Genomic DNA, 24,905 nt, shown 5'->3' with positions numbered 1-24,905 from the left:
TTCTCTTCATTAGGATAATTAATAATCTAGGTGTTTTTTGTTTTAACTACAGTGGGCATGAAAGAAATCTTTTCCCCTCCACTTCTCTTAGACTCACTGGCTGGAGCCCTGCCAATTAGAAAAACACAAATTTATAAAAGAAAAGCACCCTTCAGTCTATTAAAAAGATCCATGCACTTGGGAGCACTTAGGTGAGTAGCTCCGAGGAGGGGTCTAAAGGTGGACTCAGGCAGCATCTTTACAAAGAGTGAGTGTTCAGAGCAGAGGCAGGCAGAGGGAAAGCCCAGCTTCTGGGTGTGGTGACTGTGAGAACTGCTGGAAGGCCAGGGTCATTTCTGCATGGCTCGTCATCGGGGCTCCTCTGGGTCCCTGGGCTGACAGTCATTGCCTTGGGGACGGGTCACCCTGTCTCTGTGGAACCACCAGCCAGGGAGATTTCCTTATAGCTCCTATTTATTTCCAGCAGCCTTCAGCTCAAAAATAATCCTATCACCAGAGGAGCATATCTGGGGGTCACGTGCTCTGTACCCTCTCTTCAGCCAGCCAAGCAAACCTGGGCAAAACACGTCACTCTCTGAGCTTCAGAGTATTTGCCTTTGAACATTAATTGGTCTATAATAACTGTACAAGTCCAGGTACAATGGGATGGTTTTATAAAGGAGAAGGCTGCTAGACCATTCCTCAGGTGTGTTCCAGCCAGTGTCCACTTCCAGAAGCTATGTAAGTGCAGACCCACAGATACCACCCCCACCTCCAGAGGATGAACTATACCTGCCCTGGACTCCACCCTCAGGTGCCCCTTAAGGCCTGAGAAGCACTGCCTGGAGGAGGTCAGAGACCCTTCTGCTGGACGTTAGGTAGACCCATGCTGTGGACACATCAACCCGCCCAGCCTGGGTTCTTCATGTGCTTGTTGACACAGGACATGTGCAAGAAATTCTAGTTTCCTGGAGGAAGTGTGGCACGGTATGGTGAGGAGGGTGATACTGGGGAAGGAAAGCTCCTGCTCTCTAGAGAGCTTGTGGAGTGAAGCCACCCTGATCCTATGGTCTCTGCTCAAGAGTCTGCCCCCAAGTGCAGGCTCCGGTCACCTGCATGCCTGACAGGAACAGCTTACCAACGCATGTAAAGTGGTGTCCAGGGTGCACTAGAGAATGAAAATGACACTCAGAATGACATCCTGTTCTTAACTAGCTCCCTGCTCCCGCTTCCCCAGGAGGGTCAGGATGTCCTGGTTCTGTTAAGAGCTTTGTTCAATATGGACTTTTGCTTCTTTTTTGTGAGAAGAATGCATTGTCTTAATAAATTTAAATATGAAAAAAAAAACAGATCAGAATTCTTAAACTTGACCTCTGAATGTTCTTTATGGGGACGGAGCTTATAACCTAGAGAGTCAGTTGAGAAGCCAAGCCTACCATGGGTGATTAAGGTCAGTACTTATGTCTGGGGGCTGCCTTCTGAGCCCGTGCCTTTATTCCAGGGTAACAGAGTGCTGGTGGGCCCAGCTAGCACGGCAGGAGGCCCAGACGGGTGTGATTCATGGAAGTGGAGTTTCCTGGGCTGTTGGTCGACTGGAGTGATGCTTTCCTCTATGCTTTACTATCATGTTCACCATGCCTGGCTCCAGTGTGAAGACAGCGGTCAGCAGTCACCAGGTTTCATGAGTGCTTCTCTGTGAGTCCTTCCAAGGGGTGGTCAAGGCTGAGTGGCCCTCTGTCTCCTGGTCTGCAGGCCCTGCCATGGATGCTGGCAATGAGACAGAGGGCAGGGGCTTTCTGCTGCTGGGCTTCCCGGGGCCCCAGGCCCTGCAGCTCTCGCTCTTCCTGCTGTTCCTGGTGATGTACATCCTCACAGTGGGTGGCAATGTGGCCATCTTGCTGCTAGTGAGCACCTCCCACCAGCTGCACACCCCCATGTACTTCTTTCTGAGCAACCTGTCCTTCCTGGAGGTCTGGTACACCACGGCCGCAGTGCCCAAAGCCCTGGCCATCCTGCTGGGGAGGAGCCAGAGCATCTCCTTCATCAGCTGCCTCCTGCAGATGTACCTGGTCTTCTCGCTGGGCTGCACGGAGTACTTCCTCCTGGCCGCCATGGCCTACGACCGCTACCTCGCCATCTGCTACCCCCTGCACTACGGGGCCATCATGAGCAGCCTGCTCTCTTTGCAGTTGGCCCTGGGCTCCTGGGTCTGTGGCTTCCTGTCCATTGCAGTGCCCACGGCCCTCATCAGTGGCCTGTCCTTCTGTGGCCCCCGAGCCATCAACCACTTCTTCTGTGACATCGCGCCCTGGATTGCCCTGGCCTGCACCAGCACGCAGGCGGTGGAGCTGGTGGCCTTTGTGATTGCTGCCGTGGTCATTCTGAGCTCCTGCCTCATCACCCTGGTCTCCTACATCTACATCATCCGCACCATCCTCAGCATCCCCTCGGCCAGTGGCCGCAGCAAGGCCTTCTCCACCTGCTCCTCCCACCTCACCGTGGTGCTCATCTGGTACGGCTCCACCATCTTCCTCCACGTGCGCACCTCCATCAAGGACGCCTTGGACCTGACCAAAGCCGTGCACGTCCTCAACACCGTGGTGACCCCGGTTCTCAACCCCTTCATCTACACCCTCCGCAACCAGGAGGTCAGGGAGACTCTGCGGAAGAAGTGGAAGAGAAAATAGCTCTGCAGCACACCTGTGCCCTGTCACGGCCCCCCGCCACCTGCTGGGGGCAACAGGTGGGAATGCAGAGGCTTGAAGGCAAACAGCCATTGATTCATGGAGAGAGAGAGGAAAGAGGGGACACAGAGACAGAAACCCTGAAGACCCAAACCAAAGCACACAAAGCGGGCCTGCTGGCCATACATCCATACACAATGGGAACAGCAGCTTTCAAGACTTTAAAACAGATCTTAAACCTCATACATTATATTAGCTCTCCCCTGGCTTTTTTTTATAAACTTTGGGGCAATTATGCAGAGGGAAGGGGGCCTTGCCAAACCTCATGCCCAGCAAAGCAGGCCAGGTGACCCCTGCCACTCAGGAGGCAAGTGTTGGGAGGCAGGGCGTCCCTCCCAGGCTGCTTCCCCATTCTTCATGCCTAGCACCGCCATTGCGGGCAGAACTAAGAGGCCCTGCTCTCTGCCTGCTCTAGATTTCTGCCAAATGACACTGATGGCAGCTGAACCTCTCACAGTGACGAACTCTGAGTTAAGTGCTGACATGGCCAACTGTCTGGTGTGGGTCATGGAGGCTTGGCTTCCTGTTTCACAGGTGTGAGTCACAGTCCCACTGTCACATATGGTCTGGCTGTTGTCACTGTGAAGCTGGGCTGTTGTTATGGTGTGGAAGTGAGGTGTCTCCCCAAGCTCCTGCTAACGCAGGGGCAGCAGAGGGGAAATGGCTGGATGGTGGGAGCTTAACCTAAGCAGCCCATCCTAGATGGAAAGGACCAACTAGGTGGTAGCTGCAGGCAGGTGGGTGAGGCTGGAGGAGGGGTCACCGAGACCTGGAGGGTGCATCTTCCTGGGCCCCTTCTCTCCCCTCTCTGCTTCCTTTCTGCTGGGATGAGCTGCCTCACCCGGGCCCAGAGCAGTGGAGTTGGTCATCGACTGCTGGAACCTCTGAAACCATGAACCCAAATAAACTTCCCTGCTCTAGGATGTTCTTGTCTGGTGTTTTGGTCACAGCAATGGAATGCAACTAAAACAGCTGCCAGGCTCAGCCTTGGCAGCAGGCATGTGGGACTCACAGAGGTTTGAAGTCCCCAGAGGTTGGGGGAGCACGGACTGGGTTCCAGGAGACCTGCAGGTGACTGCCTGCCTGTAAGCCAAGCCCCTGAATGTAAACATGTCACCTGTAGAGGACTGAGTACTTCCAGTCCAGCGTCATGTGCAGACCTGGAGTCTGAGCATATGCCACATGCACAGAAGACAAGTTCAAGACCCAAGTCACCATTAAAGTAGGATAAGTCACCATTAAAGTAGCATTAGGACCCCGATACCCCACGATCACACAGACACAAGTAATAACTGACCCACAGGATTTCACAACGCGGGGCTTGTGGTCGCCCTCTTCTGCCTGGACGGCAAGGGGGCAACAGTGGGGAGGCTGCAGATGACAAAGCCGAGCCCAGAAAAACACGGACACCACAGAGGTCAGAGGCACACAAATACGTAAAGGAATTGAAATTTTTTTGAAAAATGACAAACATATAGTTTACTTATAAATCAAGATATTTAACAATTAAACTAAGTAAGAGATGATCAGCAAAAGTAAATTCATAGAAAACTGAGACAACATTTTACGTTTGTTTGATTGGGAAAAGAATCTTTTATGATGCCATGTATCAGCCTCACAGAGGGGAACCTGGTAACACCTAGTCAACATCATAGTGCCGTCCCCACCATCTGGAGGTCGGCCTAAGCAAATATCCTCAGGTGATTTCTATGGATAAAATGTTATTTACAATATTAAAAATCAGAAGGCATTCAAATAAACCTTGGTACAAAATGGATAAATGAATTCTGAATCATGCAGAAAATACAATATCCCCAAATAGTGTGGAAGTACAACAAGTGCAGAGCGTCTTCTCTGTGGCTGGCATGCACTTAGGACATATGAGTGAATAAGATGGAGAAAAATGTATCCTTACACTCTGCTGGGAGGAGACAGAACATAACTAAAGAATGAGAGATTATGAATGTGTTCAAAGATGATAAGTGCCCTGGAACAGATGCATCGGTAGGACACAATTTGTGTGTGTGTGTGTGTGTGTGTGTGTGTGTGTGTGTGTGTGTGTGAGAGAGAGAGAGAGAGAGAGAGAGAGAGATTGAGATTGAACCCAGGAGTACTTAACCACCAAACCACATCCCCAGCCCTTTCCATTTTTTATTTTGATACAGGGTCTTGCTAAATTGCTTAAGCCCTCACTAAACTGCTGAGGCTGGCTTTGAATTTGTGATCCACCTGCCTCAGCCTCCCCAGCTTCTGAGATCATAGGTGTGTACCACCATGCCTAGCCCAGGAAATGTTTTCAAGTCAGTCATTTGAATTAATTAAAAAAAATTAGGAGACAAAACAAAAAATCCAAACAAACAAACAGAAAACATTATGATATTTAAGAGTGCATTTGAATATAGAAAACATGCAAATATGACTGAATGCAAACCGGATTCATGGAACTCTGGCTGTGCTGAGGGAGGGAAAGAGGAAGACTGGATTTGCAGAACATAAAATTTTTCATCCGCAACTTGCTTCTAATGAAAAAAATCTGAAGCAAATCATTTGAGTCAAATATGAGGAATTTATTCTGAACACAGTGGAGAAATAAAGGAGGAAGGGACATGAGCAGCGTGAGGGGGCAGTGTGAGGGTATTCAGAAGTGGAGGTGTCGAGCTGGGGACACACAGGAGGGTCTGTCCCACCTCTGAGAGCAGTAGGGGTCGATGGAAGGCACCAGGAGCGCCCTGGCTGACGGGTGGTGAGGGCTCCACTCCACAGAGTGCCCTTCTCTACAGCTTAGCTTCATGGCTTTGAACAGGGAGATCTTGGGCATCTTCCAGGTGAACTGCACAAAACTCCACCCAGGAAGGACCCGCCAGGCACCTTCTGTTCCACCCCCTCTATCTTAGGTGGCCCTTTAATTTTTTGTTTTTGTTTTTGTTTTTTTTTCATTTGTGAAAGGTTTATTTCACTTTGCATAATAGCCTCAGGATTCATTTATACAACAGAATATATTAAGCCTGAATGATATTTTGCTGTTTATGTATATGATGTTTTGTTTATCCACTCATCTGTTGAGGGATATGTGATTAATTAATCATAGTGTTCCACTATAAGGGTATTTTGAACAATGCTGTTATTAATATGGATGTATATATATTTTGTTGAGACCATGATTTCAATTATTTTGGACGTATATACAGAAGTAGAATTACTAGATCACATGGTAATTTTTAGAGCAATTTCTGCAATGGAACAACCAGTTTACATCCCCAGAGAGCACAAAAGTTCCAATTTCTTTATACCCTTATTGTTAAGGTCTGTAAACAAGTCAGATTGGCACCTGTTATTTTGCCAGAGAAATGTTAGAGTCTGTAAACAAGTCTGGATGGCGCCTGGCCAAATGCCAGAGGGATTGGTTTGTGAAGTAACAAAAGCGAGCCATTAAGTGTGGAGATTCCTTATTGGTTGACTGCTGTATCTATTTTATGCTAATTACATAAGCTGTGTAAAATGTATAAATATCGCTCATATCCTACAATCAATGGCTCTCATTCCTGCTCTATCAACGTACACAAGTTATTCGTCACCCCCCGGTTATTTTGCTGCAGCCGGACTGCGGCACCTTATCAATACTTGATATTTTCTGGGTTTTATTTTGTTTTGTTTGATGTTGTTCTTTTAGGATTTGGTCATCTAAACTACTATTATGTGGTAAAACTTAGTTTTGATTTTCCATTTCCTTAATGATTAGTGATGTTTAATTTCATTTTATGTGCTTGCTAGAAACATCACTGCTTGTGAGGAGACAAAAGAAAAATGGTCTGTCCTGAATTTTAGCCCTGAATAAAAGAAAATCTCTCATGAATGGCAAAAGTATAAGCTTTAACAATTTTTGGTTATATAAATATATTTTTGTTAATAAAGAATAAAATATAAACAGTAGACTCATAATTTACAAGGGGATTAAAAAAATTAAAAATTCTAAGGTCTTTGAATTTTCAGAAGAAGAGTATTAATAAGAATTAAGTTTTAAAACATTACTATATGTGTTAAAATTTATATGTGCTTCTATGTTAAATTTTCTGAAGTATAAATATGCTAACTTTTTAGAAATGAAAGCACTTAAGAGAAAATAAATAATAGAAAAGTGACAAAAATATAATGCACAAAATAAGACATTTGACAAATTACAAATATGCCATATAAATTCAGGCAAATTATGTATATTTTAAATAGATATATTTAGAAACACACTTCTAAGAGATGCATGGACCAATGGACTAATTTTAGAAATCCAAAGGAACTACAATAGAAATTTAAAAAACATGTTTAGAATTGTACAATGCTATGTATCTATGACTGTTGGATACAAATAAAGTATTGCTAAGCATGGAATTTATAGTCTCAAATGTTTATATTGGAAGGTGCCCCAAAAGACTGAGAAGGAGTTAGATATAAATCTGTAATAAATGTGTGAAAGAATCACAAAACAAAGTCAAGAAAGGAAAAAGTCATAACAAAGAAAAAAAATAATAGAATTGATAAAGACAAAAATTGATAATTAGATAAAGGAAAGAAGAGTAAAAATTGACACGATAAATTATACCAACATTAAAACTTCTGTGCATCAAATAACAAAATAAATAGAGTGAAAAATATCCTATTTAATTTGAAAAAATATTAGCAAATCAAATATAACAAGGAATTAATATAGAAAATATGTTATGAATTCCCACAATTTAACAAAAACAGCAAAAAATGAAAACAAACAGTAAACCAATGACCCAGATTTAAAATGGGAAAAGGCCTTGAATTGACTTATCTCCTAAGAAGATATACCCATTAATTTTTTGAAACACTTCTTATCTCTTTTCCGGATGCAGGATCCATCTCCCTATTACCCTGCTTTGTCTCAGGAGTATGCCCTGCTTGGCCTCCGTGCCTGACTTTTCCACTTAGTGGTATTTCCTGCCAGCACCAGTGGGGCACCCACCTCCTGGCCTCCTTCACATCTGCACAGCGTTCCCCTTGTGCACACACCATGACTTTATTCAGTCTCTTCAGCTGGATACTGCAGCAGTTTCCATCACCTACCTTTGCAGTGGTGCTGTGATGGATCAGTTTGTGGGTTTCTGCATTCTCAGGTTAGAAATGCACACCAGGTGGAGGCACTAGGAGCTTAGTTGCCATGTGCCATGTTTCCCAGTGGGCTGTGGGCTGGGGTCTGAGGGGCCCTGCTGCCCAGGCTCACCATGGTGGGGCGGGATTGCAGCATCCACAGATTTGCAAGGAGGAAGTCACAGGAGGCCCTTTCAACCTGCCTCTGTGTTACTGGTGTGGAGCTCACAGTGAGAGATACACCTGAGAAGTGTGGGTATTTCTCTCCATGTGAGCTGCTGAGGGGTTTTGCCTCTTTTCCTAGGCTTTTTGTTATTTCTTTAGTCATTTTTTTTTTTACTATTTTTGTAATTATGGACATTAACTCCTTATGATATTCATTAAAAAAATTTTTTTTTCAGTTAATTTGGACCTTTTGAATGTATTCATTGTATTTTCCCCCACACATTTGAAACACATTCTCCTTGGTCAAATTTACCAATTCAGTAGAATAGAAACTGTTGGGAGTCGCCCCGGCTCCAAAGACTAACTTCCCCATCCCCCAAGAAGAGCCATCCAATGGTGAGCCCTGCTGGCTCACATGATCCTTACCCACTAATTAGAACGTACCCCAAGCCAGCTGCCAAAAAAACATTAAATTGTTAAACTGTTTCAACTGTCAAACCACCACCCCCACCCCACCCCAACCCCCGCTCTATAAATATGCAGAGCTGCCTCAATAAAGGGGCATTTTTTCTCCAAAGGCAAGCCTTGATTGTTCTTTCAGAAATAGTGAGGAAGTTCACCTGGGATGTGGCCCTCCACTCATGACTCACTACCGATTTGGAGAGTCTATTAGAAGGCCAGTCCCTCCTCCTGGGTGATAGACAACATTTCCCACTTTTCCATGTAGTGTAGTTATTGTTAGCATTTCAACTGTTACATTGTAATCTCAGAATCATTTTTTCCATTGACTGGCACAAGGAATGGATGTCCTGTTATTTTTGCCAAATGGCTGTAGAATTATTTTAACCCCATATACTTAAAAGAAATTTATCATCCATTAGATCCCTTCCTTTCTTCTATTCTTTTTTTTTTTTTTCCAGATGGGTAGATACCATCACAATTGTACTAAATGGCATGACAGTCCATTGGTGTCCAGAGAAAAGTATTGAGAACAGGAAAAAATCTTTAATTTATTAACTTTTACAATAAGTTGTGTGTGTGTGTGGGGGGGGGGGCTCTCCCACTGAGCAGCACCCAGCCAGGCCTCATTTAATGGCTTTATTTAACACTTTGTTTATTTCCATACTCATCAGATATGACTTTGTTTCAGGAAAGGCTCCGATTTCCTAGAAGCTGTGTGAGGCACAAGCCCTTCACATGACCACTGTCCCCATCAAAAGACAGAGGAGTCAAGGCTGACTTTAGGGCCAGGAACACCAACAACATGAAGGTCATGAACCGTCCAGTGAGATGTTGGGAAGTGCTGTCACAGATGCCCATAACTTCCCCATGTTCCCTTGCATATCTCACGGGAGTTGGCAGAAGTTGTGCCCGTGAGGTTAGAAAACAAATGTTGCAAAACCATCTCTGCACGTTACTCACACAGGGAAGAATCTTGAGAGAAAGGATGCTGAGCAACACTTTACAAATTGATAGGGTGTGAAACTAAACTTCAGAGAACCGGTAACACGGTATGCTAGCTGATGAAACTGCATGCCGTGTGGGCAAGGTTGATGATCCAGACCCTGCTGTGTGTGTGCTGGAGCTGCATCATGAAGTCAGTGGGTAAAGGAAGACGGCAGCTGTCCCCTCATTCCCCGTGGGAATTCACCACCATTCACAGCAGAGATGGGAGTCATCTGCATGTCCCAGAGGAGAGCCTGCCAGTTGAGTGAGCATTGGTGTGACCCTAGTACAGACGTGAATGATTCTACTCATAAACACGTGCAGACACGAGCTCTCAAGGTGAGGATACACACACGTGCCCTCCTCTGACTCCCGAGATGATCCACCCGGCCGCACAGGTGCCCAGAGAGCACCCAGAGCACCTAGCTCCCAGCCATGAGGTCTGACACCACCCTCCAGGAGGGCACAAAGGGACCCTTGGAGAGGTGGCTTCCAGGACTGGATTATAAAAGAGGAGGACAGAGCTTCCTAAAGTGTCAGAAAGTAAGGAATTGGAAAAAACAAACAAACACACTCATCTAGATTTTTCAAGGTGACTAGATGGAATAATAATCTGCTGTATTTTTCAAAACAACTAAAAGAGTAAATCTCACTGTTAAAAAGATAAAGTGCAGCAAATTATATTTCTTGCACATTGATTACGTCAAAATAAACCCCAAGATTATGTATAACTATAATACACTAGCAAACACATAACAATGTTATTTACAATTTTTAAAAAATGACAGATGAGGTGAGGGCTATGTTAACTAGATTGATTTAACCACTCTGCACTGTATGCATATATCAAAACATCGCATTCACGCCCTGACACAGCTGTGATTTGCCAACTAAAACAGTGCTGATAATATTAACTATAGTAATGATGAGAAACTCCCTGGGCCTAGACTAGAACGGTTCCTCACAGGTGGCAAAGTGTCCCGTTCTGCAACCACAGTGTGGAACAGTGGTCCCCAAGTGCGCTGAGGTCAATAAAGACCAAGGGAGAACCGGCGGGAGACATGTCTGCACCTGAATGTGCCAACTGCTCCAGACACCCTGTCCCTGGGACGTGGGTGCTTTCCTCCCCACTGAGACCTGCCCATTGTCCTCCTGTGGAGACGGCAGCAGGGGACAGCACTGAGAGGCCAGGAGCCCTGGGGAATGCCACCTCACCCCTGAGCAAGGCCAGTGCTATGGGCACTAGGGGAATGTTGTGGGAAGGCTGTTCTCTCTTGTGCCGTAGACAGTGTCCCTTTCACATTCTCATACCCTGCAGTGGGGTTGTTCTGCTTCTGTGGTTTTCACTGAAGAAATAGGCTTTTGTCTAACTGGGAGAGCAACTGGCAAATCCCATTGAGGGACTTTCTACTAAGTACTGCCCTCAAGACTATCATGGTCATCAAAACCAAGGAAAATCTGATAAGGTGACCATCCTGAAATGTGACGTGGTCACAGAAAATACAGAGGATGCTGGGGAGAGCAGCTTTTCCCCCGTCTGGCAGCGTGTTTGCAGGTGTGTTTGTCTTTTCTGTGTCGTTGACCACCAAACCCAGGGCCTCTCACCCACAATGGTGGTGGGGGGCCTCTCCCACTGAGCAGCACCCAGCCAGGCCTCATTCAATGCCTTCATTTATCACTTTGCTTATTTCCACACTAATCAGATATGACTAATGGGGTTACAGAACTTAGGGTGAAACGGATTTCAATGTTTTATCTTTCCATTTTTTTTTTCTGAAAATCAGAAACTCTTCTAAAAAATATTTTTTAAGTAAAAGGCTAAATGTCCCAACCAACAAGATTTTTCTTAGCTCATCAAATTTATTTTTCCAAATAGCAGGTTGTCATATTGCAAAATGTATGATGTTTCCAGACTCTGGGGTGTTGTCTGGACGCGTGCTTCTTCCGCCGTGCATTTACCAATGAGATGTGTTTAAGACGCAGTGGGTTCTTTCCTTGGTGAATAAACATAAGTGACTCCATGACAAAGCCTCCATACTGTCCTCACAAGACCATCCTGCAAGTCTGATCCTGGAGTATTCAGATGTTTATTTGTATAATTAATTCATTATTTATTTATTTATTTATTTTTTTTTTTTTGGTCATTAAAAGGTGAGAAAATACCTTCAAATCGTTCTCTGATCAACAGTGAAATTTCTGCCATTCCACATAAAAGTGCATTTTTGTTGTACTTTCACTTGTTTTCAAAAATATTTTAGTCAAGCACTTAACATATGGTGATGTCACAAAAATGGGCCTGTGGCACGGGGAGCTCCCGGGACCTGTCGTACACAGAAGACCACTCTGTTGTCAAAACTGTCAGAAGGAAAGTGGAGGGACTGGGATCTAAACTGTGACAGTGATGTCACTGCTCAGTGAAGTGCCAGGTCAACCCCAAGGGAGCAGCGTCTGCTTCACCCCAGGCCCAGCCCAGGGGCAGCTGTGGGTCGGCCACACACAGCGCATCCCTCCTTCTCAACAGAATGAGATCTTGGTGTTTTGAGCCAGCTGGCAGTGCCGTAGGAGACGGGCCCAGAGGCTGGCCTTTGGTCACCTCCTGCCCCTTGAAAGCATCAGGATACACACCACCTACAGCACACTAAGCCTGGGACAGCGAGTGGGGTGCAGGGGACAGGGCAAGGGCCCGAGAAGGAGTCTGTGGAGAGGAGGATGCCCTGGGGAAGGAGGTCTACTGGGGATTCTGCATACTATCATGGGTAGGGGTTGCGCATCTGTGGCTAGAAGGATACTGAGGAAGTGACCACAGGTCCTAGGCAAGCCCCCAGGCTGTCGCTTGGGCTCTGCTAAAGGAGAGGGCCCCACTGTGCACTGAAGGAGTGCCCAGCTGGGAACCACTCTACAAAGCCTATCTGAATGCTTAAATTTAGGGAGACGTCAATTAGCTCAGTGGCCAGCTGACGGAACTTCAGTGACCACACACAGGAATGTTGTAATTGCAGAAATAGTTTGGAAAAATCCCTAAACAATAGATAGAGAAAAGGCACTCAATAAAATTGTTTCAATATTCTTCCATTTGAAAACTCAGAAAACTAGAGAAAGAATGTCCTTAACACAATCGAGGCATGAATCCCAGGATGCTGGAGGCTGGGTCGTTGGAGGCTTTCCTCTGTACCTGGAACAAGACAAGCAGGCCCACTCGCCATTTCTGTTCCTCATGTTCCCGGCAGCCCTAGCTGGGCATGAGGCAGGGGAGGAAAGAAAAGTGCTGAGGACAGGGCAAAGCCCCCCCCCCCACTGCGAGAGTGCCTAGCATTTGCCCACAGAGCTTTTCTTTCAACCAACAAACAGGGCAAGGAAGCCTGTATGGAAAACATGGAGATGTACCTTGTGTGCCCTGTGAACCTGCACACCTGAGTCCATCCAGCCCCAGGGACAGCATGAACGTCCCTTCATCATGAGTGTGTCACACAGCTTGGTGGACTTGTATGTGGCAAACATAAACTACACCAAAAGGACAAGCAGAACAGGCTTCCAAATAGTTCATTTTAGAAAGAAATTTAGCTGAAGGTTGTTTGTTGCCTTCACCAAGTGAAAGCCAGGTTGTAACCCAGTTCATTTGCAGATGCCCGCCCCCTCACAGTACAGAATGAACTTCTACAAATGTGACTGCAACCTCCATCTCAGAATTCGTTTCCTGCCACCCTTTCTCTCTTAATTTTTTTATTCTTTGCCCCTACCCCCACCCCGGGACTGGGGATTGAACCCAGGGCCCTGCACTTGCTAGGAAAGTGCTCTGCAACTGAGCTCCTCTCTAATTTCTATTGGGACAGGGAGGAGACCCCACAGAAGTAATTGCTTTCCTAACAATGTCCACCTACTCATTCCTTGAGTCCCTTGCCAGCATTCCCAGGGTCTCTCATTATTCAGGCTCCTGCTCCATGAGGATATCTCCCTGGGAGGCTTCTGGTCTTCACAGCAGGTATTGACACCGAGGCCAAGTCCTCCGGTAATTGGTGATCAGTGCAGGCGGCTGATTGCTCCTCAGAGAGTCCTGGGGCTGCCATGTTGGCAGCCAGTCCAAAGTGCCCTTCCCTGGGGCCCCAGTGCTGGATCAGGGCCGTGGGCATGAGGGAGCTGGGACCCACCCCCTTGGCAGGTACTTAGCCCCGCTATCTTCACACTAGTGTCCCAGAGCACGTAGAGTCTCCATCTGAATCCTGGTGCCATGGCGGTGTGCTGCACAGAGCCACGGTGAGTGTGTGTGGACGTGCTGTCTGAAGGTCACGGTCACATGAAATGGCCTGAGCAGGGATGGCAGGGACCAGCAACACTTCACTTAGTTTTTCAGCTGCAGCATGAGACAAAATCCATCCACAGGTTGTAACATAACCCAAAGCCTATTTATCCCTCTGCCTGGGGGTGCGGCTCCGAGGCCGGGATCCCTGCCCTTGGCCAGCACAGGTTGGGCCTGGCAGGAAGCCAGGTGAGGGGAGCACACTGTAGCAGGAGCAGCTGGGGAACCCCTGGGGGAGAGCCGCTGTTTACACCGGTCAGCACCTGTGGCTGGGTCGGCTACCCGGGCCTCCGCACTCCAGGGATGGTCTGTGCCAGTGCTCCGCGTGACCTGGGTGTACTCCCCTCTGTTTACCCAAGTCTGTGGCTGGCTCTGCCACATAGCCAGTGGGGAGTCACAGTTGAATGATTGTCTCTGCCAAGCCTGGGAGACCACAATGCTCTACAGTTCATGTGTGGCCGGAAAGCAGGGACTGAGGGGCTCCCTGGGATGTAGGACACTTGGTAGCAGCATCTGGATGTAGGACGCTTGGTAGCATTATCTGGACTGTTCCTAGGCTGTTGCTTGTAGAGCCTGGGCCTGTGTGCGGGCACTGGCACCCTCCCTTGGCACTCACACGTCTTCTTTCTGTAATTCCTTTGCCTTCCCGAGTGCTCTGATCTCCAATGCCTTCCTCTCCTTGATCACTGAGAACCCTATAAAACTGAGAAACACCCCACATTCACCTCCCAGTACTTGAGCTGCGAGGGAAGCCAAGCTGGAGAGAAGGTAACACGTTTGTTAGACCAAGCCTCAACTAACTGACTTCACATCACCTCTGAGAGCTGCCCAGAGGCAGGCTGTCCAGAGTCATTCAGGAGCCTGGGGGACAGCTTAGTGGGCACCCACCTGTCCCCGGAACCCAGTAGCGGCTGTGGTGTGCTGTTATCTCTTTACCTGCACCATGCAGCCCTTCACAAGAGTCTCTCTATTGTTCACAGAGATGGCACAGGTAAACACATCTGATAGCAGTGGGTGATGATGGTGATGGTGCTGAAGGTGCTGATGATGGAGATGTGTTGCTGCTGTTGGTGTTGGTAGTGATGATGCTGATGGTGGTGATGTTGCTGATGATGATGGTGCTGATGGTAGTGATGGTGGTGATGGTGCTGATGATTGTGGTGCTAATAATGATGGTGCTGGTGTTGCTGATGTTGGTGATGGTAGTGAGTGCTGATGATGGTGGATCATAGTGATGGTGATAATGATGGTGCTGATAGTGATTGTGGGGATGATAATGATGGTGCTGCCGATGGTGGTGCTGCTGATGGTGGTGCTGATGGTGATGGTTATGATGGTGATGCTGATAGTAATGGTGGTGCTGATGGTGCTGATGGTACTGATGGTGATGCTGATAGTGATGGTGGTGATGGTAGTGATGATAGTGATGGTGGTGATGATGATGATGGTGGTGATGATAGTGATAGTGGTGATGATGGTAATGGTGGTGCTGATAGTGATGGTGGTGACGGTGGTGATGATCATGATGGATGATGATGGTGATGTTGGTGGTGATGATAGTGATGGTTTTGATGAAGATGATAATGGTGGTGGTGATGCTGCTCCTGATGGTGATAAAGATGGAGCTAGTGCTGAGCTCTAGCAGTTTGTGGTGGCTGTAAGATCACAGCATGAGGGATTTCTGTCTTTAGCCTCCTTGGCTTTAGGTTTCCCTTTTGCCTGTGTGTGTGTGACAGTGAGTGCGTCTATCAAACCTCAGCCCTCAGCTCATGTGGAGGATGAATGTTAACCGTCCTGGTGCTCGGCCCTGGCCTCAAGACTGAGTGAGGCAGCGGGTGCACGGAGGCCCTGCTGCTTGGTGTGTGTCTTCCATGTTGGTATGCATGCTGGGCCTCGGTCCCCTCCTCTGCAGAGTGGCTAATGATTACTGGCAAGGAATTCAGATCAGCCTTTACATTTCCCTGTCTGTAGTTTTATGTGATTAAAATATTTATTTTATTCCAGCAGGTAGTAATTATAAATAAACCTTAATATTAAATTTAACTGGGTGGATATTGTTCCACAAACTGAAGGCTCAGCCTTGTCTGAACCCTGTTGTCTCCCCTGAGCCCATCCGCTATGCTGCTTTCAGGGCTGTCCTCCTAAACTGGGCACACAGCCTGCCTCCTCCTCTTCCTCCTCAGAGACTGGTACTTCTCCCCATCATCCACCTGTCCACAGCCAAGGCCTCAGCTTGTCATGGTCTGGGCCAGTCCTATGCTGTCACACCTCTGCTGTCACACTGCACAGGCACCCCAGCCCAGGAACTGACCCATCCTCTGAGGAAGCTGAGGGCCATGTCCTACTCCAGGCTTCTCACCTGTCAGCACTGTTCCCAGAGTGGTCCCTGCATTCTCTGCCCTCTCCCTTCACACTCCTCAAATGCTGCACACAGGTGAGCACAGGTGCACACAGGTGAGCACAGGTAAGCACAGGTGAGTACAATGTGCACAGGTGAGCACAGGTGAGCACAGGTGAATGCAGGTAAGCACAGGTGCACACAGTGCCACCTTGAGGAGCAGGAGAGAGGGAGAACAATGGGTAAGGCACAAGGAGCACTGAGGGACCCAGGCTGATGGAGCAGGAGGCCCCAGGTGCCTGGCACACCACACTGAGTCACACAGTCCTGGACCCCACTCCCACCCCGCAGCGATGAGCACAAATATGACCTGTGAATACTTGTTGAATGAAAACACCTTTATAACTAGAGTTAATTAAATCATGTTATCAACCAAACCTCTCTGCTTATTCTTTTATTAACATATTTATTTGGTAATCTGGGAAAAAATTTGGAAAAATATTCCACGAAATCATGAGACTGCCTGATTGTCCCTCCACTGTGCCCACTGTGTCCTCTGCCCTGCAGAGCTCTGTGCTCTTAGGGATCCACACTCCTCTGTCTGGCCCTGAGCCTGAGCTTTGGCATCCTCTCCAAACACACCCAGTTGGCGTCCCAGACCCCCGAGGCTGGGTTCCATAGGCTCCCCTATTCCAGGTTCCAACTCATCCACTTCTGAGTAGGGCTTCAGTAGGGTCCAGCTCCATCCTTCACATGGTCATACAGACTGCCCTTCCCCGGGGCATACCTTGGCACCCTGAGAAGTGAGCTGACTTTTGGTACTTGCATTTATTGCTGGGCTTTCTGCCTTGTTCTGTTGGTGGATGTGTTGTTTTTTATTAAAGTGAAACAGGCAGGCCAAGACTTCTTCACATCACTTGAAAGCATTCAGCTCTCGATATCTTAAGTATTAATTGTCATCATATACATTACATATCCTTGTAATATCCAAATATTTGAATTAAATGCCAAGTACAAACTGCCTGTCTGCGTTTTCCTGCTCAGGATCCCCTCTCATGCTTAACACAGCACCCCTCTGCCTTCAGACTTCTGCATAATTAGGTTTTGTGTGCGTTCGTCACCCTGTTTGAGGTTTTGCCTGAAAGCGTCTAACAGAGGTCAAGAGCAACTTCTTTGGATTCAGACAACCCAGGTGCCCATCTCGGCCCTTCCACTGGAGACTGGTGCTCCCAGTCACGGTTACTGTCTCTCTCTTACAGTGTTTCTGTGTTCACTATACAGAGACAGGAGATTTAAAGGCCCCTTATGTTGTGAGAACAAAAGGATAGCATGTCTGGAGTGGCCCCCACAGCTCGTCACACCATGACAAGTGATTGGCACAGGGGCAGGTTCCCAGGGCTTTACCTGTGCATTCCAGTCTGAGGAGCTACACACGGAGCCTCAGCACTCTGGGTTTATTTAACACAGGTGACTGCAGGCTTGAGGCAGCAACCATACAGGTGGAGTCCTTGCAAGATGATTTTATTTAAGCCTTTTTAAATTTAGATATCAGAGATACAGCCCAATCTCTGGAAAGATCAAGGACATTGGTAAAACAAGAAAAGAATGAATTTACAACTGCTTGAACACTCTTCCCAGTTTCCCCGGATTGCTCTAGTGCTGAAAGATGGGAGCTCATGTCAGTGACTGTCAGTGCATAAAAAGAAAGGTATACAACAGCCTAAGGGCAGGCAGGAGACAGAATGCTGGAGATGTTTGGATAGCATGGAACCAGGTCGTCCGGAGTCCTGATGACTTGTTTCAGGAAGTGTCTGCAGCTGCCCCTATCCTTCAGGTGTCCTTCAGAAGTTCACCTACGTAATGTGGAATATCATATAAATTTATGCAGTTTTTAGAAAGATGCAACTGAAGCTTACAGAGGTGAAATGGCTAATTTACAGCTGTAATGACAAACACACAAATCTAGGTCTTAACACTTTTAAGGATAATTCCTTTAACATGATATGACAGCAAAACACATAATCAGTTCATTCAATGTTAGTAATTTACTTATCAAACTGGAGAAAAAATGCCAACCCAGACATTTGATTGAATTGCTTATCATTTGGATTACAATAGATTTGCCCATGATTCCATGAATATACAGCCTCAAAATATTATACTGGGCAATTTTTCCCTGAAAAGGCTGCCAGTATGATTGGCCTGCCAGCTTCCACTGTTGCAGATACTCCAACTCAGGTGTGTTTCAGGTAAGACCTGAATTGCGTGCAGTCAGCGGGATGACCGAGGTGCATGTTTTTGGCTTACATTGCACAGGATGTGTGTATTAGGACATAAGTGGAAATCATTCTCAGACGCGTGGCTGAGGCCACAGAACCACAGTACTGGAGCATATTAAGCCATTTATTTCTCTTGTATTTTCTCCCCAATCTCTGTCGTCAGTTTATTCCAGTCTTCCATGGAAGACCACGCACCAGAGAGTGGAAACCGCCTGGAGAGTAGAGGACCCTGCCTGGACACCAGAGCTCCATCCTAAGGGATTCGGGCTGCAGCATTCACCAACCCATATTCATATCGCAAGGCACAACCCCCTCCCCAGTGTGCCCTGGCAACATCCCCGGGTCCTTTACCCCTATCGTGCACCAAGTAGCCCCTGGCACCTGTCCCAGGCAGGATGAACCACACCGTGGTCACTCAGTTCATCATGCTGGGGCTCACCCAGAACCCTGAGGTTCAGAGCGTGCTCTTCTATGTCCTCCTCCTCATCTACATGGTTGCGTTCCTGGGCAACATGCTCATTGTGGTCGCCATCATCAGCAATGCCACGCTGCACACGCCCATGTACATACTCCTGCTGGGGCTGGCCATCGTGGACATCGTCTGCACCACCAGCGTCATCCCCGAGGTGCTGTGGCCATGCTGTCCACGGAGAGCACCATCTCCTATAGCAGCTGCATGTCCCAGCTCTTCTTCTTCACCTGGTCCCTGGAGGCCGAGATGGTGCTCTTTACCACCATGGCCTATGACCGCTACGTGGCCATCTGCTTCCCCCTTCATTACAGCACCATCATGAACCCTTGCACGTGCGTGGCCTTGCTCAGCCTTGTCATGGCCATTGCCGTCACCAACTCCTGGGTGCACACGGGTCTCATCCTGAGGCTCACCTTCTGCGGGCCGAATACCATTGACCACTTCTTCTGTGAGATACCCCCTCTGCTGGCCCTGTCCTGCAGCCCTGTGAGGATCAACGAGGTGATGGTGTACGTAGCTGACATCACCCTGGCCGTGGGGGACTTCACGCTGACCTGCATCTCCTACGGCTTCATCATCAGGGCCATCCTGCGCATCCGCTCCACGGAGGGCAAAAAGAAGGCCTTCTCCACCTGCTCGTCCCACCTCATTGTGGTATCCCTCTACTACTGCCCCGTGATCTACACCTACATCCGCCCCGCCTCCAGCTATACCTTCGAGAAGGACAAGGTGGTGGCCGCACTCTACACCCTGGTGACACCCACACTGAACCCCATTGTGTACAGCTTCCGCAATAAGGAGATGCAGGCGGGAGTCAGGAAGGTGCTTCTGAAGTGTTAGCAGGTTCAGGGGGCATCACCTCTGTCCTCCAGAGTAGGTGTCACGTGTTTCAGGCTTGAGGGGCTTTCATAGCTCCGTCCCCAGTTTCCCTTCCTGATGCTTCTTCCGGTCACTGGTCTTCTCCCCAACTCCGTTCTCCTCTTGTGGACATGTTTATGGTGCCACACGCACAGCACACTCACAAACACACCTCACTGCACTCTCCCAGTGTGTGTAAAATGCACACCTACAATTCTCCTGTGTGCATGGACACTGTGCATGGACACAGTGACTTACAGCAGCCCATGTGTCCCACGTGCATACATGATGAATGTCACCGCTGATGGGAAAGAATGCACTAGTCTATGAGCCAACCCCAATTTACACAGCAGAGAAATATATTTTGTCACTGTGGAAAATATTTGTCACAGGAACAGCACAGCTTTCCCTCCTTGAAATCCATGTCACAGTCAAGGTTTTGAGGCAGTAATTTTTAAGTATATGCAGATGAATTATCCATAGTTATTAAAATAATACCATCATTTCATTGCTGTCTGCCATAGAAATTTTGGATACAAGAACTGTAAATTATCATTAAAAATGCTTGCTTTCTTAACATCAATTCTTAGTAAGCCTGCACCCAATGGCGAGAGGGTGAATCGCATGGTACCCTGCAGTGAAGGCCAGTGTGAAGGTTCGTGGGTCCACCGACCAGGCTCCTATGGGAGGCCACAACCAGCCTATGGGACACGGTGGCTGTGAAGAGAACTTACTTGGGATTGTGTGGGTCGAATTGGTGAAGGACCAAGGAAATGGGGGTTTTCCCCTAGATTGAGTGGCTATGGGAAGGCAGTTGACTTGACACAGGTGGGGGAAGGTCACTAAGCAGTAATTGGTAAAGACACAGCGGTTCTTGTCTCTGCCAAAGGACCCTGCTCGCTCCTGAGGTGTGGGCAACCCGCTAACATCTGTGCTCATGGTGTCTATGGAGGGTCTTGCTTCTCTTTCCCTCCACATCAGTGGCCAGCTCTGCTCCCACTGTTCTCTGACCCAACATCACCAGGACAACAGCACCTCTGAACTCTTTAGGGTGACAGCTGTCCCTCAGTCCATCACAGGCACCCTCTTCCACTGTGCTATCCTCCCAAACACACAAGTCAGACTGATACAGGCCCATCTTTGCAGGAAAGAACAGGCTAGACAATCGCATGAATGCGCGCCCCTTGTCTGGAGTGAAGAGCTGTGAGCGCGGTTATTTTGTCTAGTGCAACGGCACCTATTCCCAGCATGTTCCCAGCCCTGCTACAGCAAACTGAAGCCATGCAGCTGTGGTGAGCAGCCTGAGGCTTTGCATGCTCACAAGGGGAAGTGGTCACACCCAGCTGGGCAGTGTGCGTGGCTCCTCACACTCACCATCTATCTGAACATTCAGTATCTGCTCTCAGCAACTTTCAGTCACCAAAGCTATTGTCACCCATAATCGCCACACCCACCCCACCCCAAACCACATCACCCCTCACCTCACCTCACCTCACTATACCTCACCTTATCACACCTCACCTCACCCCACCTCACCTCACCACACCTCACCACACCTCACCTTACCACACCTTACCTCCCCACACCTCACCTCACCTCACCTCACCTCACCCCACCCCACACCACTCCACATCACCCCACACCTCACCTTATCTCCCCACACCTCACCTCACCTCACCTCACCTCACCCCACCCCACACCACTCCACATCACCCCACACCTCACCTTATCTCACCACACCTCACCTCACATCACCTCACCACACCTCACCTCACCTCACCTCACTTCACCACACCTCACCTTACCACACCTCACCTCACCTCACCCCACCACACCTCACCTCATCTCACCACACCTCACCTCACCTTACCACACCTCACCATACTTCACCATATCTCACCTCACCTCACCTCACCATACCTTACTACACCACACCTCACCGTACCTCACCTCACCTTACCTCACCATACCTTACTACACCACACCTCACCTCACCTCACCACACCTCACCACACCACACTTCACCATATCTCACCTCACCTCACCTCACCATACCTTACTACACCACACCTTACTATACCTCACCTCACCTTACCTCACCATACCTTACTACACCACACCTCATCTCACCTCACCACACCTCACCACACCACACCTCACCTCATCACCTCACCTCACCACACCTCACCTCATCACCACACCTCACCTCATCTCACCTCACCTTACCTCACCACACTTCACCAGACCTCACCTCACCTCACCTCACCTCACCACACCTTACCACACCTCACCTCACCTCACCTCACCACACCACACCTCACCTCATCACCTCACCTCACCTCACCACACCTTACCACACCTCACCTCACCTCACCTCACCACACCACACCTCACCTCATCACCTCACCTCACCTCACCTCACCACACCTTACCACACCTCACCTCACCTCACCTCACCACACCACACCTCACCTCATCACCTCACCTCACCACACCTCACCTCATCACCACACCTCATCTCACCTCACCTTACCTCACCACACTTCACCAGACCTCACCTCACCTCACCTCACCTCACCACACCTTACCACACCTCACCTCACCACACCACACCTCACCTCATCACCTCACCTCACCTCACCTCACCACACCACACCTCACCTCACCTCACCTCACCACACCTCACCATAGATCTCCAAACAGTCTTTTTTTTCCCCTTAGTGTTTGAACACCTCAGTGGGGACGGGGAGCAGCTTGTGCAGTGCAGGCTTACCAAGAACAAGGCCCTGGGTTCACTATCAGCTCCTCTCAAGAAAACACTAAAGTGGAAAATTTTCAAACAGGATGTTTTCTCAACTCTCAGAACTTTTTACTGTTGCTTCCATGTTATTTTCTGTCAGTGTCACAGAGGGCACTGAGTCATGTGCTATGTGATATGTAAATACAGATATGGCAACTCCTTGTATTTAGGCTCTTATGTGATTCTCAGCAGCCCGTCACACCTAACATGCATTGGTGAAGCCCAGGAGGAGGCTAATCGCTGCTATCTACCTGACCAAGGTCCTGGGTGTGCACCTGCAGGTGTGTCGGATCTGCCCAGGGTCCTGGATATGTACCTACAGGCTGTGTCGGCTGGGTGGAGTTGGAGCTCCATCTTTACTCCCTCTATACACAGTGGCTAACACCTTAAACTGCACAAACATCCATCTATACTGTTGGGTCAGGGGGTCATTTCAACTTTCCGGGTAAGGGTCAGCGTGGTTTGAGTGCTTTGTGCCATTTGTTTGTGGCTATGTGAACAGGAATAGAGAGGATCAGTGTGTAAGTTGGATTTGTTTCTCCACAAAGAGTTGCATTAATTCACTTGGAAGGCTAGGTGTGGGGTGTACACCTGCAGTTTCAGCAACTGGAGAGACTGAGGCAGGAGGACCACAAGTTCAAGGCCAGCCTGGCAACTTAATGAATCTGTCTCAAAAATGATGACAAGTTACTTGAGTGATACTTTAATTAGTCACTTCAATTATTGTGACTTGTTTAAAATCTTCTGAATCCATGATGTTCTTTAAATATTTAACCTTATTAAGGGAAGTCTTTGTAGTAACCAAAAAGACTTCCAACATTCACTGTCTCAGTACAACGGCGGTTCACTGCATTTCTCAGCTTCCCATTGCTATGATAGAACACCTGAGAGGATGGCCTTGAAGCGGGCAGGGAAAGGGTTATGGTTTCATAGGTTTCAGTCCATGCTTGATTGGCTTCCCTGCTGCGGGGCCTGTGGTGAGACAGATCATCATGGCGGGGAGGCTGAGCTAGAGGAGGCTGCTCGCCTCATGGTGGGTGGGAGACAAAGGAGAGAGACCAAAGAAAAACTAAAAGACACACAGACGAGCAAGGTGCAGGAGCAGAGTAAAAGGGGCTGCTCATCTGAGCTGCCAGCTTTACTCATATCCATAGGTTACATTAGGTCATTGACATCATCCGTTCGTTTTGCTCATTGTGTGACGTTACTCTTGTGTGGGCAGGTTTAGGTGCAGCGACACAGTGGTGTCTAAGAAAGTTCCTGTATTCTCAGCTGAGTGTCTGAGATCAAGGTCAAGGCTGATAAGACTCTAGCACAGAGCCCCCTCTCCAAGGACATTGCCATAGCAGCTAGCATTGAGCATGTATTAGTCATCTTACTAGTTCCAGGGAGAAACTGTAGAATATTCCTAAGTGGATAACAGAGCGCCTGTTACCCACCAGAGGAAGGCGCCTTGTACATTTCCACAGCCAGAATCCTTACAGCTTGCCTTTCTTGTTTTGTATAGCCTTTTGGATGAATAACATTTGTTTTCTCTTTAATATTGGCAGAGGCAGAAAAAATAGAGTAGGTATTAACAGTATCAAGCCGAACATAACAATCCCAGTATTGGGAAACATCCACTTATGAACAAGGAGTCTGATTTTTTCTGGATTTCCCATAGCTGAGGTACATCAACAGAACAACATTATCATAAGGATCAAAACATTTACAGAGTTTTGTGTGTAAGTTTGGCAAACAAAGCAGTGACCAAATTTTCTGCAGTGTGTTTTAACCCCTTTTTAGCCAACAGCCGTTGATCTGAGGTTGTTGATGATTTTTTATCTCCCCAAATCACTGGAGGTTGAATATAACAGGGTCCTCTTGTTCTTTCTTTTTTGAGGACAGTGGTTGTCTTTTGGTTCACTGGAATCCTCCTCATCCAAATGGAACTTGGGGATCGAATTGTGAAGTCCCTGATGCCAACTCATGATTGACAAGTCTCACCCACTGAGCTGGAGTCCACACAGGACCTGCTGGTGTGGGCACAGCAGTCCATCCTTCCCCATGTGATGAGAGGCATGGGGTCTTCTGGAATCCTATATTTTACATAAATTTTTTGGCAATGGATGTTTGGGAATAAAATGTTTAATCTAAGGCAGTTGAGCATTTGTGTGTAGTAACTTTGTATTGCATGTTGAGTGCTTTAACTGTAAATAAAGCAATATTCAAGGCATTATTAACATGAGAGAGTCTAGATCCCTTTTTTGTTTTTGTTTCAAGAGATATGTCTTCAGGGCAAAACATGTTTACTTAATTAGATCTTGTCAGGAATTTTATAGGTTAAATTATATTTTAGTGAGTATAAGATTGTGCAAAACCATAGGATATGTATGCAGGGGCATTATCTGTTTTTTAGGCTTTCCCACAGTGGCAAAGTAGAGT

The 24,905-nt window shown here is 47.7% G+C and overlaps 2 protein-coding genes and 1 pseudogene across 2 annotated transcripts; 2 read left to right on the top strand and 1 right to left on the bottom strand.

Annotated features, from left to right (window-relative positions):
• The window catches only part of LOC143639848 (E3 ubiquitin-protein ligase TRIM58-like), a 305,237-nt pseudogene that overhangs the window by 133,280 nt on the left and 147,052 nt on the right, over nucleotides 1–24,905 (bottom strand).
• On the top strand, nucleotides 1,740–2,666 carry LOC143398892 (olfactory receptor 6F1). The gene has a single exon (XM_077107891.1). The coding sequence runs from the start codon at nucleotides 1,740–1,742 to the stop codon at nucleotides 2,664–2,666; it is 927 nt and encodes a 308-aa protein (XP_076964006.1).
• On the top strand, nucleotides 18,747–19,663 carry LOC143386868 (olfactory receptor 13G1-like). The gene is given in 2 exon segments (XM_076841661.2): nucleotides 18,747–18,981; nucleotides 18,984–19,663. Coding segments are annotated over 2 exon segments (915 nt in total).

The sequence above is a fragment of the Callospermophilus lateralis genome, assembly GCF_048772815.1.
Source record: "Callospermophilus lateralis isolate mCalLat2 chromosome 5 unlocalized genomic scaffold, mCalLat2.hap1 SUPER_5_unloc_2, whole genome shotgun sequence".
In the NCBI taxonomy this organism is placed as follows: domain Eukaryota; kingdom Metazoa; phylum Chordata; class Mammalia; order Rodentia; family Sciuridae; genus Callospermophilus; species Callospermophilus lateralis.
This window is presented reverse-complemented; position numbering and strand designations above follow the sequence as displayed.

What these genes read in the sequence shown, in the direction of transcription:
- LOC143398892 (XM_077107891.1), top strand. Translation starts at nt 1,740, where the DNA reads ATGGATGCTGGCAATGAGACAGAGGGCAGGGGCTTTCTGCTGCTGGGC.